The sequence below is a fragment of the Grampus griseus genome (genome assembly GCF_964374135.1).
Source record: "Grampus griseus genome assembly, chromosome: 4".
Classification (NCBI taxonomy): Eukaryota; Metazoa; Chordata; class Mammalia; order Artiodactyla; family Delphinidae; genus Grampus; species Grampus griseus.
This window is the reverse complement of record NC_138997.1, coordinates 91,596,823-91,618,922: the sequence shown is the minus strand read 5'-3', so window position 1 is coordinate 91,618,922 and position 22,100 is coordinate 91,596,823. Positions and strand designations below refer to the sequence as shown.

General features: G+C 38.0%; 1 protein-coding gene across 1 annotated transcript in view; it reads left to right on the top strand.

Moving 5' to 3' along the window:
* The window catches only part of TBC1D19 (TBC1 domain family member 19), a 155,033-nt gene that overhangs the window by 23,451 nt on the left and 109,482 nt on the right, over positions 1 to 22,100 (top strand). Inside the window, exons 2-3 of the mRNA XM_082653432.1 lie at positions 8,486 to 8,558; positions 9,537 to 9,582. Of these exons, the coding sequence (XP_082509558.1) occupies positions 8,486 to 8,558; positions 9,537 to 9,582 (119 nt within the window). The remainder of the gene's footprint in view (positions 1 to 8,485; positions 8,559 to 9,536; positions 9,583 to 22,100) is intronic.

The following is a 22,100-nucleotide window of genomic DNA, read 5'->3' as shown; positions in this document are numbered from 1 at the left end:
TTTCTTAAATTTACCAAGTCTTGATTTGTGACTGAAGATATGATCTATCCTGGGGAATCTTCCATGAGCACTTGAGAAGAATGTGTATTCTGTTGTTTTTGGATGGAATGTCCTATAAATATCAATTAAGTGCATCCTGTTTAATGTGTCATGTAAAGCTTGTGTTTCCTTATTTATTTTCATTTTGGATGATCTGGTCATCAGAGAAGGTGAGGTGTTAAACTCCCCTACTATTATTGTGTTACTGTCAATTCCCCCTTTTATGGCTGTTTGCTTTTGCCTTATGTACTGAAGTGCTCCTGTGTTGGGTGCATAAATATTTACAATTGTTATGTCTTCTTCTTGGATTGATCCCTTGATAGTTATGTAGTGTCCTTCTTGGTCTCTTGTCATAGTCTTTATTTTAAAGTCTATTTTGTCTGATATGAGAATTGCTACTCCAGCTTTCTTTTGATTTCCTTTTGTGTGGAATATCTTTTTCCATCCCCTCACTTTCAGTCTGTATGTGTCCCTAGGTCTGAAGTGGGTCTCTTGTAGACAGCATATATATGGGTCTTGCTTTTGTATCCATTCAGCCAGTCTGTGTCTTTTGGTTGGAGCATTTAATCCATTTACATTTAAAGTAATTATTAATATGTATGTTCCTGTTACTGTTTTCTTAATTGTTTTGGGTTTGTTATTGTAGGTGTTTTCCTTCTCTTGTGTTTCCTGCCTAGAGAAGTTCCTTTAGCATTTATCATAAAGCTGGTTTGGTGGTGCTGAATTATTTTAGCTTTTGCTTGTCTGTAAAGGTTTTAATTCTCCGTCAAATCTGAATGAGATCCTTGCTGGGTAGAGTAATCTTGGTTGTAGTTTTTTCCCTTTCATCACTTTAAATATGTCCTGCCCCTCCCTTTTGGCTTGCTGAGTTTCTGCCAAAAGATAAACTGTTAACCTTATGGGGATTCCCTTGTATGCTATTTGTTGCTTTTCCCTTGCTGCTTTTAATATTTTTTCTTTGTATTTAAGTTTGATAGTTTGATTAATATGTGTCTTGGTGTGTTTCTCCTTGGGTTTTTCATGTATGGGACTCTCTGTGCTTCCTGGACTTGACTATTTCCTTTCCCATATTAGGGAAATTTTCAGCTATAATCTCTTCAAATATTTTCTCAGTCCCTTTCTTTTTCTTTTCTTCTTCTGGGAGCCCTATAATTCGAATGTTGGTGCATTTAATGTGTCCCAGAGGTCCCTGAGACTGTCTTCAATTCTTTTCTTTCTTTTTTCTTTATTGTGCTCTGCGGTAGTTATTTCCACTATTTTATCTTCCAGGTCACTTATCCGTTTTTCTGCGTCAGTTATTCTGCTATTGATTTCTTCTAGAGAATTTTTAATTTCATTTATTGTGTTGTTCATCATTGTTTGTTTGCTCTTTAGTTCTTCTAGGTTCTTGTTAAATGGTTCTTGTATTTTCTCCATTCTATTTCTCAGATTTTGGATCATCTTTACTATCATTACTCTGAATTCTTTTTCAGGTCGACTGCCTATTTCCTCTTCATTTGTTTGGTCTGGTGGGTTTTTACCTTGCTCCTTCATCTGCTGTGTATTTCTCTGTCTTCTCATTTTGCTTAACTTACTGTGTTTGGGGTCTCCTTTTTGAAGACTGCAGGTTCATAGTTTCTGTTGTTTTTTGTGTCTGCCCCCAGTGGGTAAGTTTGCTTCAGTGGGTTGTGTAGGCTTCCTGGTGGAGGGGACTGGTGCTTGTGTTCTGGTGGATGAGTCTGGATCTTGTCTTTCTGGTGGGCAGGAATGCATCTGGTGATGTGTTTTGAGGTATCTGTGAACTTAGTATGATTTTAGGCAGCCTCTCTGCTTGTGGGCTGGTTGTGTTCCTGTCTTGCTAGTTGTTTAGCATGTGGGGTCCAGCACTGGAGCTTGGTGGCCGTTGAGTGGAGCTGGGTCTTAGCGTTGAGACAGAGATCTCTGGAAGAGCTCTTGTCGATTGATATTATGTGGGGCCGGGAGGTCTCTGGTGGTCCAGTGTCCTGAACTTGTCTCTCCCACCTCAGAGGCTCAGGCCTGACACCCGGCCTGAGCACCAAGCCACACGGCCAGGTACGTGGGGAGTTTCTTGTCTTTTGGGAAGTCTGAGGTCTTCTGCCAGCGTTAGGTGTTCTCTAGGAGTTCTTCCCCATGTAGATGTATTTTTGATATATTTGTGGGGAAGAAGGTAATCTCCATGTCTTACTCCTCTGCCATCTTGAAGGTCCTCCCAGATCCTCAGTAATTTTTAAGAGTGAGAGTCCTGAGACTTAAAAGTTTGAGAATCAGTGGTTTAGTGGAATGAGTGAAGTAGAGTGGTAGGTTAGGAAGTTACTACAATAGAGGAAAAGTTGGACTGGACTTTGCTCAGACAAGGATGGCCAGGGCGGCAAGGAGAATCTGTCATATGAAGAGATCTTGGAGAACCTAGAAATGTATGTGACCTTGAGAAGCTTTCAGGGAAGACACAGTAGTTAAATTCGAATATTTGAAGATCTCTCACAGAAAAGTGATTCAGCATATTTTCTGTGACCTTGGGGTGGGTCGGGGGGCACACGTGGTGGTGGCAGATGCTAAGGGGAATCAATTTTAGTTCATAATAAAGGATTTTCTAACAGAATAGTTCAAAGATGGAATTGACTAAAGGTGGGGAAAGCTAGCTTAGAGTTTCTAAGTGAGAGTTTCTAAGCTAGAAAATCCCTTGGAGAAGAGAGTCAGTCATTAAATGGTTAGTCGACCTAGAAGAACTCTATAGTCCCTTCTAACCCTGAAATTCTGTGATTCTTCAGGCACAGAAAGATGAAGCCCAGGATTGGCACAGTGGCATCATGAGAGGTGGAGAGGATGGGACATCTTTAGAGAGAATCAGAGGGTTTTTGGAACCCTTTTTGTAAACCTTCCTCTGCCTTGGTTTGTGCTTCATGAGTATTTAGCCTCAGTTTATCTCCTGGCTTTTTTGACCCCACCACGACTTCAGCCACTTTGCTTCTCCAGTTTCCTTTACTCACCAAGTTTAGAAATTTAAGATTGCCAGTGAGCAATGCTTTGGATTAAGCCTGTTCTGGTGGAAGTAGAACGAAACTAGATATGCGCCACCAGGGAAGCCCCCCAAGTGGTTTTAGAACTATGCTCTGTTATATCCAAGGATTCTGAAAACATTCTATTCACTTAAAAATACTTAATTTAGTCATTATATTAAGAAACAACACTCTTTCAAATGCATTGGTATATCAAATACTCCATAATCCACTATTGTGATTTCACATTAACTTGTTTCTGCATAGATCTTAGAGGAAGAAAAACCAAAACCCTGTTTATTTCATCTCTTCATATGTTTGTTTGGACACTTAGAAATGTGTCATTGGTGAGGAAGGATGTAAATCTGCACTGATCTTTCCAAATATTTGGGCTTGCACATGTCCACTCATGGTACGTTGTACAAGTGAGGTAGTACTGCAGGGGGTATACAGTGACAGGCATGGGCCAGGCCGAGTGTAGGTGCATCTGCTCAACACGAGCCCCCATCCAGGTGCACTGCTGAGATATGGAACAACATCTGATGTGAGAACACGTCACATGGTAGTAATACTATGTGATGCATAGTTTCAGCAGTTCTAGGTATCAGAAGCCCTTTTCTGATGTTTGTATTTGTGATAAATACTTTTAGTGATTTGTCTTCAAAATAAAAAATTCCAGCTGCGTACTTCTCTTTTGATTTCCTGCAGCAGTTTGTTTGGGAGTGTGCTGAGATTGCCAGGAGGGCTGTTAACAATGTAAACACCTATCTCTGTGAATCAGGATCTTTTTTTTTTATTGAGCAAATAAAACAAAATACAAAAATAAATTAGGTATTGAGACCATAGCAGAATAAAGCTGTGCCTTTTTAATGTTAATCATACCTTAGTCAATGAGAAAAGACTCATTGTTTTCATTGTCTAGTAGTATCACTTTCAACGTGTTTTATATAATTGGGTTCCGATAGGGTTCAGATTTCATTTGAAAGAAAGGATTATGCTGCTAAAACATGTTTGAGAATTGCTGTGCCTTATCACGTTGTCCTCCTGTCACTGTCCTGCTTCTGAGTCTCAAATTTCTCAAGATTCTTACAATTAGCTTAGATGATTAATGAATTTTGATTTGCCTTTGATATCAAAAAGTATTTCTAGGAGGACTTCCCTGGTGGCACAGTGGTTAAGAATCCGCCTGCCAATGCAGGGGACACGGGTTTGAGCCCTGGTCTGGGAAGATCCCACATGCTGCGGAGCAACTAAGCCCGTGCGCCACAACTATTGAGCCTGCGCTCTAGAGCCCGTGCGCCACAACTACTGAGCCCGCCTGCTGCAGCTACTGAAGCCCGTGCGCCTTCAGCCTGTGCTCTGCAACAAGAGAAGCCACTGCTATGAGAAGCCCGTGCACCGCAACGAAGAGTAGCCCCTGCTCGCCACAACTAGAGAAAGCCCGCGCGCAGCAACGAAGACCCAACGCAGCCAATAAATAAATAAATAAATTTATATTAAAAAAATGTATATCTAGGATATCTAGCAACTTGAAGTATTGAAAATGCTTAGGAGGAGTAATCATTTTTTTCTCTTGAAATTCTTTAAATTTTGCTACTTCTGGGTCATTTCCAAATACAGACTTAGTAAAAAGAAAACCTATTTCCTTTTGCCTTGATACTGTTGAATAATAAGAAGGGTTTTGCAGCTTTTAAAATCCTAGGAATTACAGACTGGAAACCGGTCTCTTCAGTTAAACATAAGTTTTATAAAGTTCCTTGTTTATTTGAGGGGAAATTAGTTGAAAAGGATAGAACATGGTTTGGTCAATATAATTTTGTCAAGCAACAGTTAATGACAAGTAACACTTGGGATGCAGAAATGAAGACATGGTCTTGCCTTTGAATTTAAGAGTTAAAAAGAGAAATAGGTGAGCTGAAAATTACAGTGTAATTGGGTAAGTGCTCTCACAGAGGAATAGCATGTACTATTTGCAGGTAGCAGGTGAGGTAGTTGGGAAAGGAGGTGATATTTGAAGGATGTCTGGAAGTGGAAGCTAGTAGGTATTTGCCAAGGTGTTGAGGGAGCTCTTATATCTGAGGAAACAATATGAACAAAAGCCTGGAACCCTAAAGTATTTGACATTTGGGGTATCAGTGATTATAGCTCTCTGTGGCTAGAGTGTAGGGCGTCACGGAGGAGGTGTGAAAAAAGAGGATGTTGTTGGCTTGGTGGAGCAGCAGCTGATGAATTTGGAGAGATAAGTTGGTCTACATTGTGAAGGTCCCAGTGTGTGCTGTTGAAAAGTTTAGATTTCTTATATATGCTGTGGAGATCCACAGCCGAGAAAGACTTACGTTTTAGGAAGAAAATGCTGGAATATGGATTGGAAAAGGGAGAAATTGGTTCATTTATTCAATAAACATTTATTGAGCATCTACTATGTGGAAGTAACTATTCTAGGCACTTAGGATACAAAGGAGAACAACAAAAAAAGATATCTGCCCAGGTCGAGCTTACCACTTCTAATGTAGGGAGATAGTATACCAATAAACATAGTAAATAAATCATACAGTATACTAAGAGGCATAAATGCTAAGAAAGAAGAGAAAGTAGAGTAAGGTGGTGTGAAAATGCCAGGTGGGGGGTAGTTGCAATTTAAATAAGGTGGCAGCACTACTATATATAAAATAGATAACTAGTAAGGACATACTGTATAGCACAGGGAACTCTACTCAATACTCTGTAATGGCCTATGTGGGAAAGTAATCTAAAAAAGAGTGGAGATATGTATATGTATAACTGATTCACTTTGTTGTACACCTGAAACTAACACAACATTGTAAATCAACTATACTCCAATTAAAAACAAGAAGAAAGTACACATACCAGATGGGAAGCTGGCCATGTTTCTTCCTCCTTGACCTATAAACAGAAAAATCAGGTTGCCTTAATAAAGTGGGACTTTATTTTATTTTTTTTGTGGTACGCAGGCCTCTCCCCGGGGACTTTATTTTATTTTATTTTATTTTATTACGGTACGCGGGCCTCTCACCGTTGTGGCCTCTCCCGTTGCGGAGCACGGGCTCCGGACGCACAGGCTCAGCGGCCATGGCTTACGGGCCCAGCCACTCCGCGGCATGTGGGATCTTCCCGGACCGGGGCACGAACCCGTGTCCCCTGCAGGTGGACTCTCAACCACTGCGCCACCAGGGAAGCCCTAAAGTGGGACTTTAGAATGGAGAGAAGGAATAGATTGGGAGGATGTATTTTTCTTTTTCCTTTTTTTGCCCTGTTTGTTGTAAAGTAAAACACAAACAGAAGCTACACAAAACAAATCTATAATGTAATGAATTATTATAAGATGAACGACTTTAAACAACCACCCTGGTAAAAAAGTGAAATGTTGCCAGCCACACCAGAAACCTCTCCATTTGTCACAACCCAATCACAAGTCCCTCCCTCCCAGAGGACCTGATTTTTATGGTAATCACTTTCCTGCATTTCTTGATAGTTTCATTAACCAAATGTATATCCCTGGATGCTCTGAGTTTTGCCAACTAAAAAAAGATTATTTTATATACCTTTTAAGTCTTTTAAAATCTACAGGCTTTCTCTCCTTCCTTTTTTTTTTTCTCCCTTACAATTGATCAGCTGAAGAACTGGGCCGTTTGACCTTTAGGATTTCTTACAACCTGGATTTTTCTGATTACACACTCATGGTGCAGCTTGTATGACGTAGAAGTTGACAGTTGGACCCAGAGTCTTTGATCAGGCTCAGGTGCCATCTCAGTGACCACGACTATTGGCACTGGAGTCTTCTTTCATTGAGAAGCACATAATTGCTGGTTGTCTTTTTGCAAAGTTAATAGCTGTTTCTGCTCAATGCCTAGAATTGATTAGGGATTGCAAAACAGTGATATTCTAATTATATCATATCTGTTTTAGTTATTAGCTGGAATATTTTTATAAAGAGACATTTCCCATTATCTATTATTTGGTTACCAAGTGGTACAGTTCCTGTAGGAAAGGCAGGCTAGATAAATGCCTTTTCATTTATCAGTTTTCAAGGTAATAAGTTGGTTCCCTGTCATCCTCAATTTTTATTACTCTATCAAGTTTTTCTCCTCAGAAAGGGAGAAAGGGAGCCCTGGCTGGCCAGTTTCAAGAATTCATAGGTGCTAGGCTGTGCCCGTGTCTTCAGATCTCATCTGCTATATTGGATTAGACAAAACCCCTCCCATTGTCAGCTCCTGTTCTAAAATTAGCTCATCATATGTTCCAGTGAACACTTGCTGGCTATTTCGGGGTTCTCCTCTTTTCATATCTATCAGATACTCCTCTGCTTTTTCCTGTGTAGATGCTAATACCATACAGGTTATGTGGCTGTTGGTTTGTCCACAACTGCTTATATTTTAGGTTTATGAGGAATATCTTATCACCAAGTTTGGTTGTAAATGTTTTCCATGGAATTTTGGTTTTGCTCTCTAGTTGCTTCGTCTGTTTTTATGTGGAGATCAGGAAGATTAAAAAAAAAAATCGCACTGCCACCAATGCCATCTTCCCAGAAAGGGGTTGAATCGTAGAAGAATTAGAGTAGAATTGAGAATAACGAAAGTTTCTGAGTTGGAAGATTTGGTGAATGGTAATTTCATGGATGAGGATTAAAAATAGAAGAGGAGAAAGGTAGTAAGTGGAAGATAAGATCAGTTTTTGATTTCTTAGATTTAAAATGCTTATGAGATACCCTAATAGAAAAACCTTCTTAAAAAATATGCTTCTAGAATTTGATAGAGAGAGCTAGGTGATGAAAGATGAACACTTCAAAGGTAACTGAAGCCATTATAAGTTGGAGAAATTAGTATTTTTGGTAAAAATTACAGTGTGAAAAACCAGTAGAATAGAAATCATGCAATTGAAGATGAAAGAGACTAATAAGCATTTGTGAGTGAGTAGTTTTATGTATTTTCCATAAATATGTACAACAAATGCAGGTTTACAGAGCAGCGATCCAAAGATGACACTGTTCAAAGCTCCAGTTATATGGATGCAACAGAGTTTTTGGTTATTAAGTGAATCCAGGTGCTATATATGCTAAGTATAATATTAAGAGAATGAATTTATAAAATCTGAGTATTTTTCCTATTAGAAAAATAGATGTTAAATGTTCATAAAAATAAAATGCTTAGGTGAAGATGTTAACTATTCATAAGCTACAAGATTTAATACTTTAAGTAGTCTATAGTATATTATCACAGGTCCTCTATTTCAAGAATGGGTGAAAAAGTCTTTTCTCTTATGAGCTATTCCAGATACTCCGATGCTCTGACCTCAAAATGGAGTTTTTAAATAGTGTGCACATTTGGACATTCCTTTTTAAAACTTTCATTAGCATTAAATATCATCCCAAATGATTTACTTTTGACCTCTGTCTTTTCCTTTCTTCTTTTTCTTCTTCTTTCTAAAATTAGGCCAGTCTTCAGAGACCTGAGATTAAACTTGAATCACTAAAAGAAGATATTAAGGAATTCTTTAAAATATCAGGTTTGTAAGTTGCTTTTTTTTCCTTCTCGGATTCTTTAAGGCAAAATAAGGAAATACTTTATTCTGAGGGAACACTGTATCCACAGCCAATTACTCAGCCAAAATTGTGTAACAGTCACGGGATAGGTTTCTATTTGGGGAGAATTAGAACTTTCAGATATTTCTGCAGAAATGCTGCAAAAATTCAGGAACACTGTGGGAATGACTGCTTTACATTAATCAGTTTTAAATACTGTTTACCTTCCTGGTCAAAATACATCCTGAATGTATTAAGAATCTCCATAGCTAAGTAACTTGACTTTTACCTTTCATTTGTGGCTTTTTTCCTTCTCTGCTTCTTTTCTCTCCCATGTTTCTTTTCTCTCCTCTTTTCTACCCTTTCAAAGAAAACAGAAGAAAATCCCAACTTTTTTAGAGCAAGCAGTTTAGCAGCCCTTGCACTGGGAACTGAGATATTAAGTGGATTACTTGCCCGTATAAGTTCAAGTAGTTAGCAGCCAAGCGAACTGAGCTGACTGATGGTGCCTCATAATAATCTACTTCTCTTGTTTAGGAGTTTAATGACTAGTTAATTGTCACGAATTACTTGTAATCTTTGTCAAGTGCCTGGCTGTTTCTTGCCCTTCCCTTGGCACATTTCTCATAGCTCTGGTAGTGCGATGGCCCAAGATTTTGGCATTCATTGAGTACCTTAACAGTGGAAGAAGGAAATATTCTTCTCATCTTAAGAAAATGGTGCCATAGTTTTATAAGAATAAATCATGTTGATGACTTTGCTACTTAGTGTTAGCCAAGGGATATTGGTAAATATATAAGAAATAATTCCTTAGTATAACACTTTACACAGCAACTGGAAGTTGATAAAGTTCTTTCACCAATGAATGTAATGTTAAAGTTTTTGTGAGATAAATTTAATTATGATGTATGTTTATTTTTAAAACTAATATGTTTGTATGTTTTACTCCTTTTTTTTAATAGGTTGGGAGAAGAAACTTCAGAATGCTGTGTACAGTGAACTGAGTGTGTGAGTTTTTCCTACCTATTTTGAGATACTCTTATGTTTAGCTGTATTTGCTTTGTAAGTAACGAATATAGTATTGCTATGTGTACTCAGTGTTATTATTTCTCATTAGTATTTAAATGGCATTTCAAGTAAGTTAATACTATTAAAAATTACAGTCTTGCCTGAGAATTAATAGGTGGGGTTTTTTATTGCCAACATTTTTATACTAATTCATTTATCCAGTGTAATTAGGAAATATGATATTTCTCATAAGTTAATATTTTGGATAATTTAAGCTTACCAATGTTCTTTTTATTGTTGCCATTTTGGATCTTATCCTTCTGTCTTTGTAAACTGATCATTTTAAACACAATTAACTCTTTTTTTAAAAAATTGGTGTCATTATTAAGAACATTAATGTGTTTATTTATCTGGATTTGTTCTCAGAGTCTGCTGAAGTGTACAGAACTATTTGTCATTACAAAAAATATAGATCCCAAATGTTAGCTTTTGTAGTTTATTTAATGTTCCATTATTCATCAGTTATTTATTTCTAGCACTATGCCAGGCACTGGGAATATAGCATAGAACAATGAACACAATTTCTGCCTTCATGGAGTTTATAATCTAACAGAGTTCTTAAGTCTTTTTTTCTTTTCTTTTCCTGCTATCAATGTGTCTCTAGCATTCTCTAGTTTCTCACACTCCCATTTCCAATTTGCTCCTTCTAATCTGCTGTTAACTGGGAAATGAGATAACCCAGTTTACCAGAATTGTCTGTAAAACAAAGAGACTCAGATGAATGCTTGTGGATTTGTGCTTAGACACGTTTTTGTTTTTTAAATTTATTTATTATTTTATTTTTGGCTGCGTTGGGTCTTCATTGCTGCGCGCGGGCTTTCTCTAGTTGTGGTGATTGGGGGGCTACTCTTGGTTGTGGTGAACAGACTTCTCATTGCAGTGGCTTCTCTTGTCGCAGAGCACAGGCTCTAGGTGCGCGGGCTTCAGTAGTTGCAGCACATGGGCTCAGTAGTTGTGGTTCACGGGCTCTAGGGCGCAGGCTCAGTAGCTGTGGTGCACGGGCTTAGTTGCTCCACGGCATGTGGGATCTTCCTGGACCAGGGCTTGAACCCGTGTCCCCTGCATTGGCAGGCATATTCTCAACCACTGCGCCACCAGGGAAGCCTGACACACATTTTTAAAATTAGTATTTGCTTCTTCGGTTATTGCTATCTTCTGAGTTGGTTTTTGACCTCTTAAATAACATCACATATAAAATGCTATCTATTAACTAAAGTTGATTGTGATCATGCCTTTGGTTCTAGTCACCAAAGGAAAAGACATTTATCATGACAAGTAAGGTTTCAAAATTCCCCAAATGTAGTAGAAATACCACGGGTTGATTAGACTAATATGGACATGCTGATTTGTCTCTCTGCCTGTTAAAGCTTGTAACTTCAGTGTCTTTGTCTCTGATATGGGCAGAATAAAAGCATCTGCTGTGTATAATTCCAAATATTAGATTTTCATCTGCGGAGATATTACTGATGATTGCTATTTTTGTGGCATAATGCATTCCTGAAAATTGTTCTATGAGACAGAGTGCCTTTTTACTTGCTGGCAGGGACAGCATTTCATTCATTGTCATATCTTTGATACCCTACATAATAGACGTTAAATAAATATTTTATTTTGAATAACTTGTTGAGATATTTGAAGGAGCCCAATAATACTACCTCTTTCCTCACTTGGGTTCTGAACAAATTGAGAAAATAAAATAAAATATAAAGGCAAATGGGGGATCAAAATTATACTTTTATTTGTGGTAAAGACTGGGTAGGAGGACATAGCTTAGTGCAAGAGCAAAATAAGCTGTTTAACTGAACTCTAGGCTTAAATAGACTTAACCTTCTAGTTAAATAGCGTTGGTGAGTGTGTTCAGCTTAGTCTTCCAAAATTTAAAAGTTGGAGAAGGCATTAAACCTCTTCTGTGGTGTAGTGAGTAAAGCCCTGGAGAGAGGCCAAGAATGTTACGGTGAGGGAGCTCTTTTCATGTGGAAGGGCACATCTGGAGTGGGAAGAAGTGTTTCCTAACATAAGTCAGAAGAATAAAGTGGACTTAGCACATTCTGTTGCATTTTTCATTGGCAAAAACCACGATGGATAAGTAAAGAAAGCAAAAGTGAAGTAGAAATATTTATTGTTAAGTAATTGGAACTGAAAAAAAATCCATTACTCTCATTACTAATAGAAGTGTGGACATGTGAGCTTTACAGATCATACATGGAATTTGCTCATGTTATTTTACTTATTTTGGTAAACATTCCAAATATTTTAGTCAGTTCTTTTTTTTTTTTTTTTTTGTGGTACGCGGGCCTCTCAACGCTGCGGCGTCTCCTGTTGCGGAGCACAGGCTCTGGACGCGCAGGCTCAGCGGCCATGGCTCACGGGCTCAGCTGCTCCGCGGCATGTGGGATCTTCCCGGATCGGGGCACGAACCCGTATCCCCTGCATCGGCAGACGGACTCTCAACCACTGTGCCACCAGGGAAGCCCTAGTCAGATTTTTATTTAACAAATATAGCAGAAAATTTTCTGTGTTCTGTTATTACATGAAACTTGTAACTCTAGCCCAGGTTAGCTCTTCCCACTTCAAAACTGCCTACTTTGTTTAACTATTATTGTGTTAATAACTACTTAATATTATGTTGATGATAATTTACATTGATTGAATGCTTATTTTATGTCCAGCACTGTGGTAAGCACTTTTGGGTATTACCTTGTATTAGGTAGTCTTTATAACCACCCTATGAAGTAGAATTTATAATTATCATCATTTTACAGAAGAGAAAAATGAGTCTTAGACCACTTAAGTAACTTGCTGAAGATCATATAGCTTGTAAATGGCAGTGCTAGGGTTTCACCTCTAGCTGTCTGATTCTAAAGCCATACATTTTACTACATTTCACATATACAGTAAATCCCCTACATATGAACCTTCAGGCTGAGAACTTTCAAAGATGTGAACGTGCCTTCGCATGTCCAATCACATAAGTTAGTTCACGTGTCTGGCATACATTGTCACATGCGTGCATCCTCTACAAGTGGTTGTGCTTTTGTGTACTTTACTGTACAGTACTGTATAGAGTACAGTAGTACAGTATCTTTATTTCAAGCTAGATCTGCAAAAGGACAACTTCATTGAACTCCTTGCTCTGCAACAAGAGGAGCTTTCTAATGAAGACCTGATGGAATTGGAGGCCCAGGGAAAGGGCGAAGAGAGACAAGAGGAAGAAGAGATAACTGAAAAGCTAAAGAGATTCATGACATAGGAAATGGCAAGAGGATTTTCTTTATTTGAGGAGGCACTGTTAGTTTGTGAGGCACAGGACCCGAACGTAGAATGGTACACGAAGGTTGCAGCAGCCGTTCAGAATGCAATCCAGTGCAACCGTGTCATCTTCGATGAGAAAAAAAGAGCTACTACCCAGACATCACTGGATCGGTTTTTCAAGAGAGTAGATAGAACTGAATCCAGCAAGGAACCAGAACCTGTGCCGTCAGTGTCAGGCGTGAGTGAAATTGCAGCTTGCCCTCCATCTCCTATTGCTGACGATCCTTCAGCTCTACCATCTCCCACCTCCTCTCCCTCCTCCAGTCAGTAACTCTTCTTGCCTGTTCACTCGATGCCAGACCCTGTATGCCAGCTGTTGTACTGTACTACTGTACTTTTCAAGGTGCTGTACTGTTAAGATTTAAAATGTTTTCTTTACTTTTTGTGTTTGTTTTTTATGTATTATTTGTATGAAAAGTATTCTAAACCTATTACAGTTTGGAACTATATAGCTGATTGTATTAGTTGGGTAGCTAAGCTAACTTTGTTGTTCTTACAAACAAATTGGACTTACGAACGCACTCTCGGAATGGAACTCGTTCGTATGTAGGGGACTTACTGTATTTACATCTTGTTTCTTACCTAGATTAAAAGTGTTCTGAAACAAGAATTATGTCTTACATTTCTTTGAGTATCTCCTATAGCATCAAATAAATGACGTTGAGTCAGCAAGTAGTTACTGAGCCACCCACCAATGCTGGCGCAAAATAAATATTTGTTGAATTGAGGACAATTAGTATAACTGTTAATCCTAAACTACTGTAAAGATTTAGAAAATGTACCGATTTCTTTGTGTCCTATTCTTTACTGAATTTTGTGTAGAGCAGTTTATAAAGAATTAGAAGACCTATTGTTTTCCCTTAAGGAATATAAATTAAAGAAATATATAAACCTTTTTAAACCTTCTATATATGTATATATTATAAAAAAACATGTACTGTAGTCTACTGCTATAGTAGATATATGCAAGTGTCTACCATACCTTGGAGAGGTATAAATGCTGAACTACAGTGGGCCCAAAATGGAAAGATTTTAGATAATGAGTACCTTACACTAGACCACAAGATTGGGTAAGTCTTTATAGACATTCACGGTGTTCTCTGGAAGAGTCCTCAGGTGGTAGACCTGGACACCTCCAAAGTGTCCTAATCATAGCTCTTCTTTGCCCTCTTAGTTGTTTGTTTGTTTGTTTTTTATCTTTATTGGAGTATAATTGCTTCACAATACTGTGTTAGTTTCTGTTGTACACCAAAGTGAATCAGCCATATGCATACACATGTCCCCATATCCTCTCCCTCTTGAGCCTCCCTCCCACCCCTCTAGGTCATCGCAAAGCACCGAGCTGATCTCCCTGTGCTACGCTGCTGCTTCCCACTAGCTAACTATTTTACATTAGGTAGTGTATATATGTCGATGCTACTCTCATTTCACCACAGCTTCTCCCTCCCACCCCGTGTCCTCAAGTCCATTTTCTATGTCTACTTCTTTATTCCTGCCCTGCAACTGGGTTCATCAGTACCATTTTTTTTTTTTTTAGATTCCATACATATGTGTTAGCACACGGTATTTGTTTTTCTCTTTCTGACTTACTTCACTCTGTATGACGGTCTCTAGGTCCATCCACCTCACTACAAATAACTCAATTTCGTTTCTTTTTATGGCTGAGTAATATTCCATTGTATACATGTGCGACATCCTCTCCATCCATTCATCTGTCGATGGACACAAAGGCTGCTTCCATGTCCTGGATATTGCAAATAGAGCTGCAGTGAACACTGTGGTACATGACTCTTTCCGAACTATGGTTTTCTCAGGGTATATGCCCAATAGTGGGATGGCTGGGTCATATGGTAGTTCTGTTTTAGGTTTTTTAAGGAACCTCCATACTGTTTTCCATAGTGGTTGTAACAATTTACATTCCCACCAACAGTGCAAGAAGGTTCCCTTTTCACCACAACCCTTCTAGCATTTATTGTTTCTAGATTTTTTGATGATGGCCATTCTGACCATTATGAGGTGATACCTCATTGTGCTTTTGATTTGCATTTCTCTAATAATTAATGATGTTGAGCATCTTTTCATGTGCCTCTTGGCCATCTGTATGTCTTCCTTGGTGAGTCTAGTTAGGTCTTCCGCCCATTTTTTAATTGGAATCTTTGTTTTTTTGACATTGAGCTCCATGAGCTGTTTGTATATTTTGTAGATTAATCCTTGGTCTGTTGTTTAATTTGCAACTATTTTCTCCCATTCTGAGGGTTGTCTTTTTGTCTTACTTATGGTTTCCTTTGTCGTGCAAAAGATTTTAAGTTCAATTAAGTCCCATTTGTTTATTTCTGTTTTTATTTCTGTTACTCTAGGAGGTGGGTCAAAAAAGATCTTGTTGTGGTTTATGTCAAAGTGTGTTTTTCCTATGTTTTCCTCTAAGAGTTTTATAGTGTCTGGTCTTAAATTTAGGTCTTTAATCCATTATGAGTTTATTTTTGTGTATGGTGTTAGGTAGTGTTCTAATATCATTCTTTACGTGTAGCTGTCCAGTTTTCCCAGCACCACTTATTGAAGTGGCTGTCTTTTCTCCATTGTATGTTCTTGCCTCTTTCTCGTAAATTAGGTGACCATATGTGTGTGGGTTTATCTCTGGGCATTCTATCCTGTACCATTGATCTATATTTCTGTTTTTGTTTCAGTACCATACTGTCTTGACTACTGTAGCTTTGTGGTATTGTTTAAAGTCAGGGAGCCTGATTCCTCCAACTCTGTTTTTCTTTCTCAAGATTGCTTTGGCTCTTTGGGGTCTTTTGTGTTTCCATATGAATTGTAAAATTTTTTGTTCTAATTCTGTGAAGAATGCCATTGGTAGTTTGATAGGGATTGCATTGAATCTGTAGATTGCTTTGGGTAGTATAGTCATTTTCAGAATATTGATTCTTCCAATCCAAGAGCATAGTATATTTCTCCATCTGTTTATGTCATCTTTGATTTCTTTCATCAGTATTTTATAGTTTTCTGAGTACAGGTATTTTGCCTCCTTAGGTAGGTTTATTCCTAGGTATTTTATTCTTTGTGCTGCGATGGTAAATGGGATTGTTTCCTTAATTTCTTGTTCTGATTTTTCATCATTGGTGTATAGTAATGCAAGTGATTTCTGTGCATTAATATTGTGTCCTGCAACCTTACCAAATTCATTGGTTGGTTCTAGTAGTTTTCTGGTGGCATCCTTAGGATTTTCTCTGTATTGTATCATGTCACCTGCAAAGAGTGACAGTTTTACTTCTTTTCCAATTTGTATTCCTTTTATTTCTTTTTTTTCTCTGGTTGCCATGGCCAGGAAATCCAAAACTATGTTGAATAAGAGTGACGAGAGTGGACATCCTTGTCTTGTTCCTGATCTTAGTAGAAATGGCTTCAGTTTTTCACCATTGAGAACGATGTTGGCTGTGGGTTTGTCATATATGGCCTTTACTGTGTTGAGGTAGGTTCCCTCTGTGTTCATTTTCTGGAGAGTTTTTATCAAATGGGTGTTGAATTTTGTCAAAAGCTTTTTCTTCATCTATTGAGATGATCATATGGTTTTTATTCCTAAATTTGTTAATGTGGTGTATCACATTGATTGATTTGTGTATACTGAAGAATCCTTGCATCCCTGGGATAAATCCCACTTGATCATGGTGTATGAACTGTTTAAAGTGTTGTTGGATTCTGTTTGCTAGTATTTTGTTGCAGATTTTTGCGTCCACGTTCATCAGTGATATTGGCCTATAATTTTCTTGTTTTGTGATATATTTCCCTGGTTTTGATATCAGGGTGATGGTGGCCTCGTAAAATGAGCTTGGGAGTGTTCCTTCCTCTGTAATTTTTTGGAAGAATTTGAGAAGGATCAGTGTTAGCTCTTCTCTAAATGTTTGATAGAATTCGCCTGTGAAGCCTTCTGGTCCTGGACTTTTGTTTGTTGGAAGATTTTAAATTACAGTTTCAATTTCATTACTTGTGATAGGTATGTATATATTTTCTAATTCTTCCTGGTTCAGTTATGGAAAATTGTACCTTTCCAAGAATTTGTCCATTTCCTTGTGGTTGTGCATGTTTTTGGCATATAGTCGTTTGTAGTAGCCTCTTACAATCCTTTGTGTTTCTGCTGTGTCAGTTATGATTTCTCCTTTTTCCTTTCTAATTTTATTGATTTGCGTCCTCTCCCTTTTATTCTTGATGAGTCTGGCTAAGGGTTTATCAATTTTTATCTTCTCAAAGAACAAGCTTTTAGTGTTATTGATCTTTCCTATTGTTTTCTTCGTTTCTATTTCATTTATTTCTTCTCTGATCTTTATGATTTCTTTCCTTCTACTGACTTTGGGTTTTCTTTGTTCTTCTTTCTCTAGTTGTTGTAAGTGTAGGGTTAGATTGTTTACTTGAGATTTTTCTTATTTCTTGAGGTGAGATTGAATTGCTATAAGCTTCCCTCATAGAACTGCTTTTGCTGTGTCCCATAGGTTTTGGGTCATCGTATTTTTATTGTCATTTGTTTGTATATATTTTAAATTTTCTTCTTTGATTTCTTCAGTGATCTCTTGGTTATTTAGTAGTGCACTGTTTAGCCTCCATGTGTTTGTGCTTTTTACAGTTTTTTTTTTCCTGTAATTGATTTCCAATCCCATAGCATTGTGGTCAGAAAAGATGCTGGATACAATTTCAATTTCCTTACATTTTCCAAGGCTTGATTTGTGACCCAAGATGTGATCTATCCTGGAGAATGTTCCATGTGCACTTGAGAAGAAAATGTATTCTGCCACTTTTGGGTGGAATGGTCTATAAATATCAATTAAATCTATGTGGTCTATTGTGTCATTTAAAGCTTGTGTTTCCTTATTTATTTTCTGTTTGGGTGATCTGTCCATTGGTGTAAGTGGGATGTTAAAGTCCCCTGCTATTATTGTGTTACTGTCGATTTCTCCTTTCATGGTTGTTAGCATTTGCCTTATGTATTGAGGTGCTCCTCAATGTTTATTGGGTGCATAAACATTTATAATTGTTATATCTTCTTCTTGGATTGATCCTTGGATCATTATGTAGTGTCCCTCCTTATTTCTTGTAACAATCTTTACTTTAAAGTCTACTTTATCTGATATGAGTATTGCTACTCCAGCTTTCTTTTGATTTCCATTTTCATGGAATATCTTTTTCCATCCCTTCACTTTCACTATGTATGTGTCCCTAGATCTGAAGTGGGTCTCTTGTAGGCAGCATATATATGGGTCTTGTTTTCGTATCCATTCAGTCAGTCTGTGTCTTTTGGTTGTAGCATTTAATCCATTTACATTCAAGGTTATTATCAATATGTATGTTCCTATTACCATTTTCTTAATTGTTTTGGGTTTGTTTGTTATTTTGGGGGGGATTTGTTTTTGTGGCTCTTTACTTCTCTTGTGTTTCCCGCCTAGAGAAGTTTCTTTATCATTTGTTGTAAAGTTGGTTTGATGGTGCTGAATTCTCTTAGCTTTTGCTTGTCTGAAAAGCTTTTGACTTCCCCATCCAATCTGAATGTGATCTTTGCTGGCTAGAGTAATCTTGTTTGTAGGTTTTTCTCTTTCATCACTTTAAGTGTATCCTGCCACTCCCTTCTGTCTTGCAGAGTTTCCGCTGAAAAATCAGCTGATAACCTTATGGCGATTCCTTTGTATGTTATATTTTGTTTTGCCCTTGCTGCTTTTAATATTTTTTCTTTGAATTTAATTTTTGTTAGTTTCATTAATATGTGTCTTGGTGTGTTTTTCCTAGGGTTTATCCTGAATGGGACTCTCTGTGCTTCCTGGACTTGGGTGACTATTTTGTTTCCCACGTTAGGGAAGTTTTTGACTATAATCTCTTCAAATATTTTCTCAGTCCCTTTCTTTTTGTCTTCTTCTTCTGGGACCCCTACATTCAAATGTTGGTGCGTTTAGTGTTGTCCCAGAGGTCTCTGAGATTATCTTCAATTCTTTTCATTCTTTTTTCTTTATTCTGCTCCTCAGCAGTTATTTGCACCATTTTGTCTTCCAGCTCACTTATTCGTTCTTCTGCCTCAGTTATTTTGTTATTGGTTCATTCTAGTGTATTTTTCATTTTAGTTATTGTGTTGTTCATCTCTATTTGTTCTTTACTTCTTCTAGATCTTTGTTAAACATTTTTTGTATTTTGTCAATCCGTGCCTCCATTCTATTTCTGAGATTGTGATTCATTTTTTTAAAATTTTATTAAAAAAATTTTTTAACATCTTTATTGGAATTTAATTGCTTTACAGTGGTGTGTTAGTTTCTGCTTTATAGCAAAGTGAATCAGCTATACATATACATATATCCCCATATCTCCTCTCTCTTGCATCTCCCTCCCACCCTCCCTATCCCACTTCTCTAGGTGGTCACAGAGCACTGAGCTGATCTTCCTGAGCTATGCAGCTGCTTCCCACTAGCTATCTATTTTACATTTGGTAGTATATATAAGTCCATGCAACTCCCTCACTTAGTCCCAGCTTACCCTTCCCCCTCTGTGTCTCCTCAAGTCTATTTTCTATGTCTGCATCTTTATTCCTGTCCTACCCCTAGGTTCTTCAGAACCATTTTTTTTGTTTTGTTTTGTTTTTATATTACATATATATGTGTAAGCATACGGTATTTTTTTTTCTCTTTCCGACCCACTCAACTCTGTATGACGGTCTCTAGGTCCATCCACCTCACTACAAATAACTCAATTTCGTTTCTTTTTATGGCTGAGTAATGGTCCATTGTATACATATGCCACATCCTCTCCATCCATTCATCAGTCAGTGGACACCCAGGCCGCTTCCATGTCCTGGATATTGCAAATAGAGCTTCAGTGAACATGGTGGTACATGACTATTTCCGAACTATAGTTTTCTCAGGGTATATGCCCAGTAGTGGGATTGCTGGGTCTTATGGTAGTTCTACTTTTAGATTTTTAAGGAACCTCCATACTGTTCTCCATAGTGGCTGTATCAATTTACATTCCCACCAACAGTGCAAGAGGGTTCCCTTTTCTCCACACCCTTTCCAGCAATTATTCTTTCTAGATTTTTTGATGATGGCCATTCTGACTGGTGTGAGGTGATACCTCATTGTAGTTTTGATTTGCATTTCTTTAATGATTAGTGATGTTGAGCATTCTTTCATGTGTTTGTTGGCAATCTGTATATCTTCTTTGGAGAAATGTCTATTTAGATCTCTTGCCCATATTTGGATTGGGTTGTTTGCTTTTTTGATATTGAGCTGCATGTAAATTTGGAGATTAACTCTTTGTCAGTTGCTTCATTTGCAAATATTTTCTCCCATTCTGAGGGCTGTCTTTTCATTTTGTTTATGATTTCCTTTGCTGTGCAAAAGCTTTTAAGTTTCATTAGGTCTCATTTGGTTTTTTTAGGTTTTTTTTGCGGTACATGGGCCTCTCACTGTTGTGGCCTCTCCTGTTGTGGAGCACAGGCTCCGGACGCACAGGCTCAGCGGCCATGGCTCACGGGCCCAGCTGCTCTGCGGCATGTGGGATCTTCCTGGACTGGGGCACGAACCCGTGTCCCCTGCATCAGCAGGCAGACTCTCAACCACTGCGCCACCAGGGAAGCCCAGGTCTCATTTGTTTTTGTTTTTAGTTCCATTTCTCTAGGAGGTGGGTCAAAAAGGATCTTGCTGTGATTTATGTCATAGAGTGTTCTGCCTATTTTTTTCTCTAAGAGTTTGATAGTGTCTGGTCTTACATTTAGGTCTTTAATCCATTTTGAGTTTAGTTTTGTGTATGGTGTTAGGGAGTGTTCTAATTTCATTCTTTTACAAGTAGCTGTCCAGTTTTCCCAGAACCACTTACTGAAGAGGCTGTCTTTTCTCCATTGTATATTCTTGCCTCCTTTATCAAAACTAAGGTGACTATATGTGCATTGGTTTATCTCTGGGCTTTCTATCCTGTTCCATTGATCTATATTTCTGTTTTTGTGCCAGTACCATACTGTCTTGATTACTATAGCTTTGTAGTATAGTCTGATGTCAGGGAGCCTGTTTCCTCCAGCTCCGTTTTTCTTTCTCAAGATTGCCTTTGCTGTTCAGGGTCTTTTGTGTTTCCATACAAATTATGAAAGTTTTTGTTCTAGTTCTGTGAAAAATGCCATTGGTGGTTTGATAGGGATTGCATTGAATCTGTAGATTGCTTTGCGTAGTGTAGTCATTTTCACAATGTTGATTCTTCCAATCCAAGAACATGGTATATCTCTCCTTCTGTTTGTATCATCTTTAATTCCTTTCTTCAGTGTCTTATAGTTTTCTGCATACAGATCTTTTGTCTCCTTAGATAGGTTTATTCCTAGGTTTTATTCTTTTTGTTGCAGTGGTAAATGGGAGTGCTTCCTTAATTTCTCTTCCAGATATTTCATCTTTAGTGTATAGGAATGCCAGAGATTTCTGTGCATTAATTTTGTATCCTGCTACTTTACCAAATTCATTGATTAACTCTAGTAGTTTTCTGGTAGCATCTTTAGTATTCCCTATGTATAGTACCATGTCATTTGCAAACAGTGACGGCTTTACTTCTTCTTTTCCAATTTGGTTTCCTTTTATTTGTTTTTCTTCTCTGATGGCTGTGGCTAAAACTTCCAAAACTATGTTGAACAATAGTGTTGAGAGTGGACAACCTTGTGTGTGACTCATCTTTACTGTTTTTTCTCTGAATTGTTTTTCAGGTAGATTGCCTATTTCCTCTTCATTTATTTGGTCTTGTATGTTTTTACCTTGCTCCTTTATTGTGACATATATTTTTGTTGTCTCATTGTTTTCTTTTTTTAATGAGTGAGATTGTGTTCCTGTCTTACTGGTTGTTTGGGCTGAGGCTTCCAACACTGGAGTTTGTACGCTTTTGGGTAGAGCTGGGTTTGGTGCTGAGATGAGGACCTCAGTGAGACCTCACTGTGATGAATATTCCCTGGTGTCTGAGGTTTTCTGTTAGTCCAGTGGTTTGGACTAGGAGCACCCACCACAGGAGCTTGGGCCCGACCCCTGGCTCATGAACCAAGATCCCGCAAGCCACGTGGTATGGCAAAAAAAAAAAAAAAAAGAGAGAGAGAGAGAACAATAACCAAGTTAAAAAAAATTAGACTAGGAAACTAACAGATGTATTAGAAA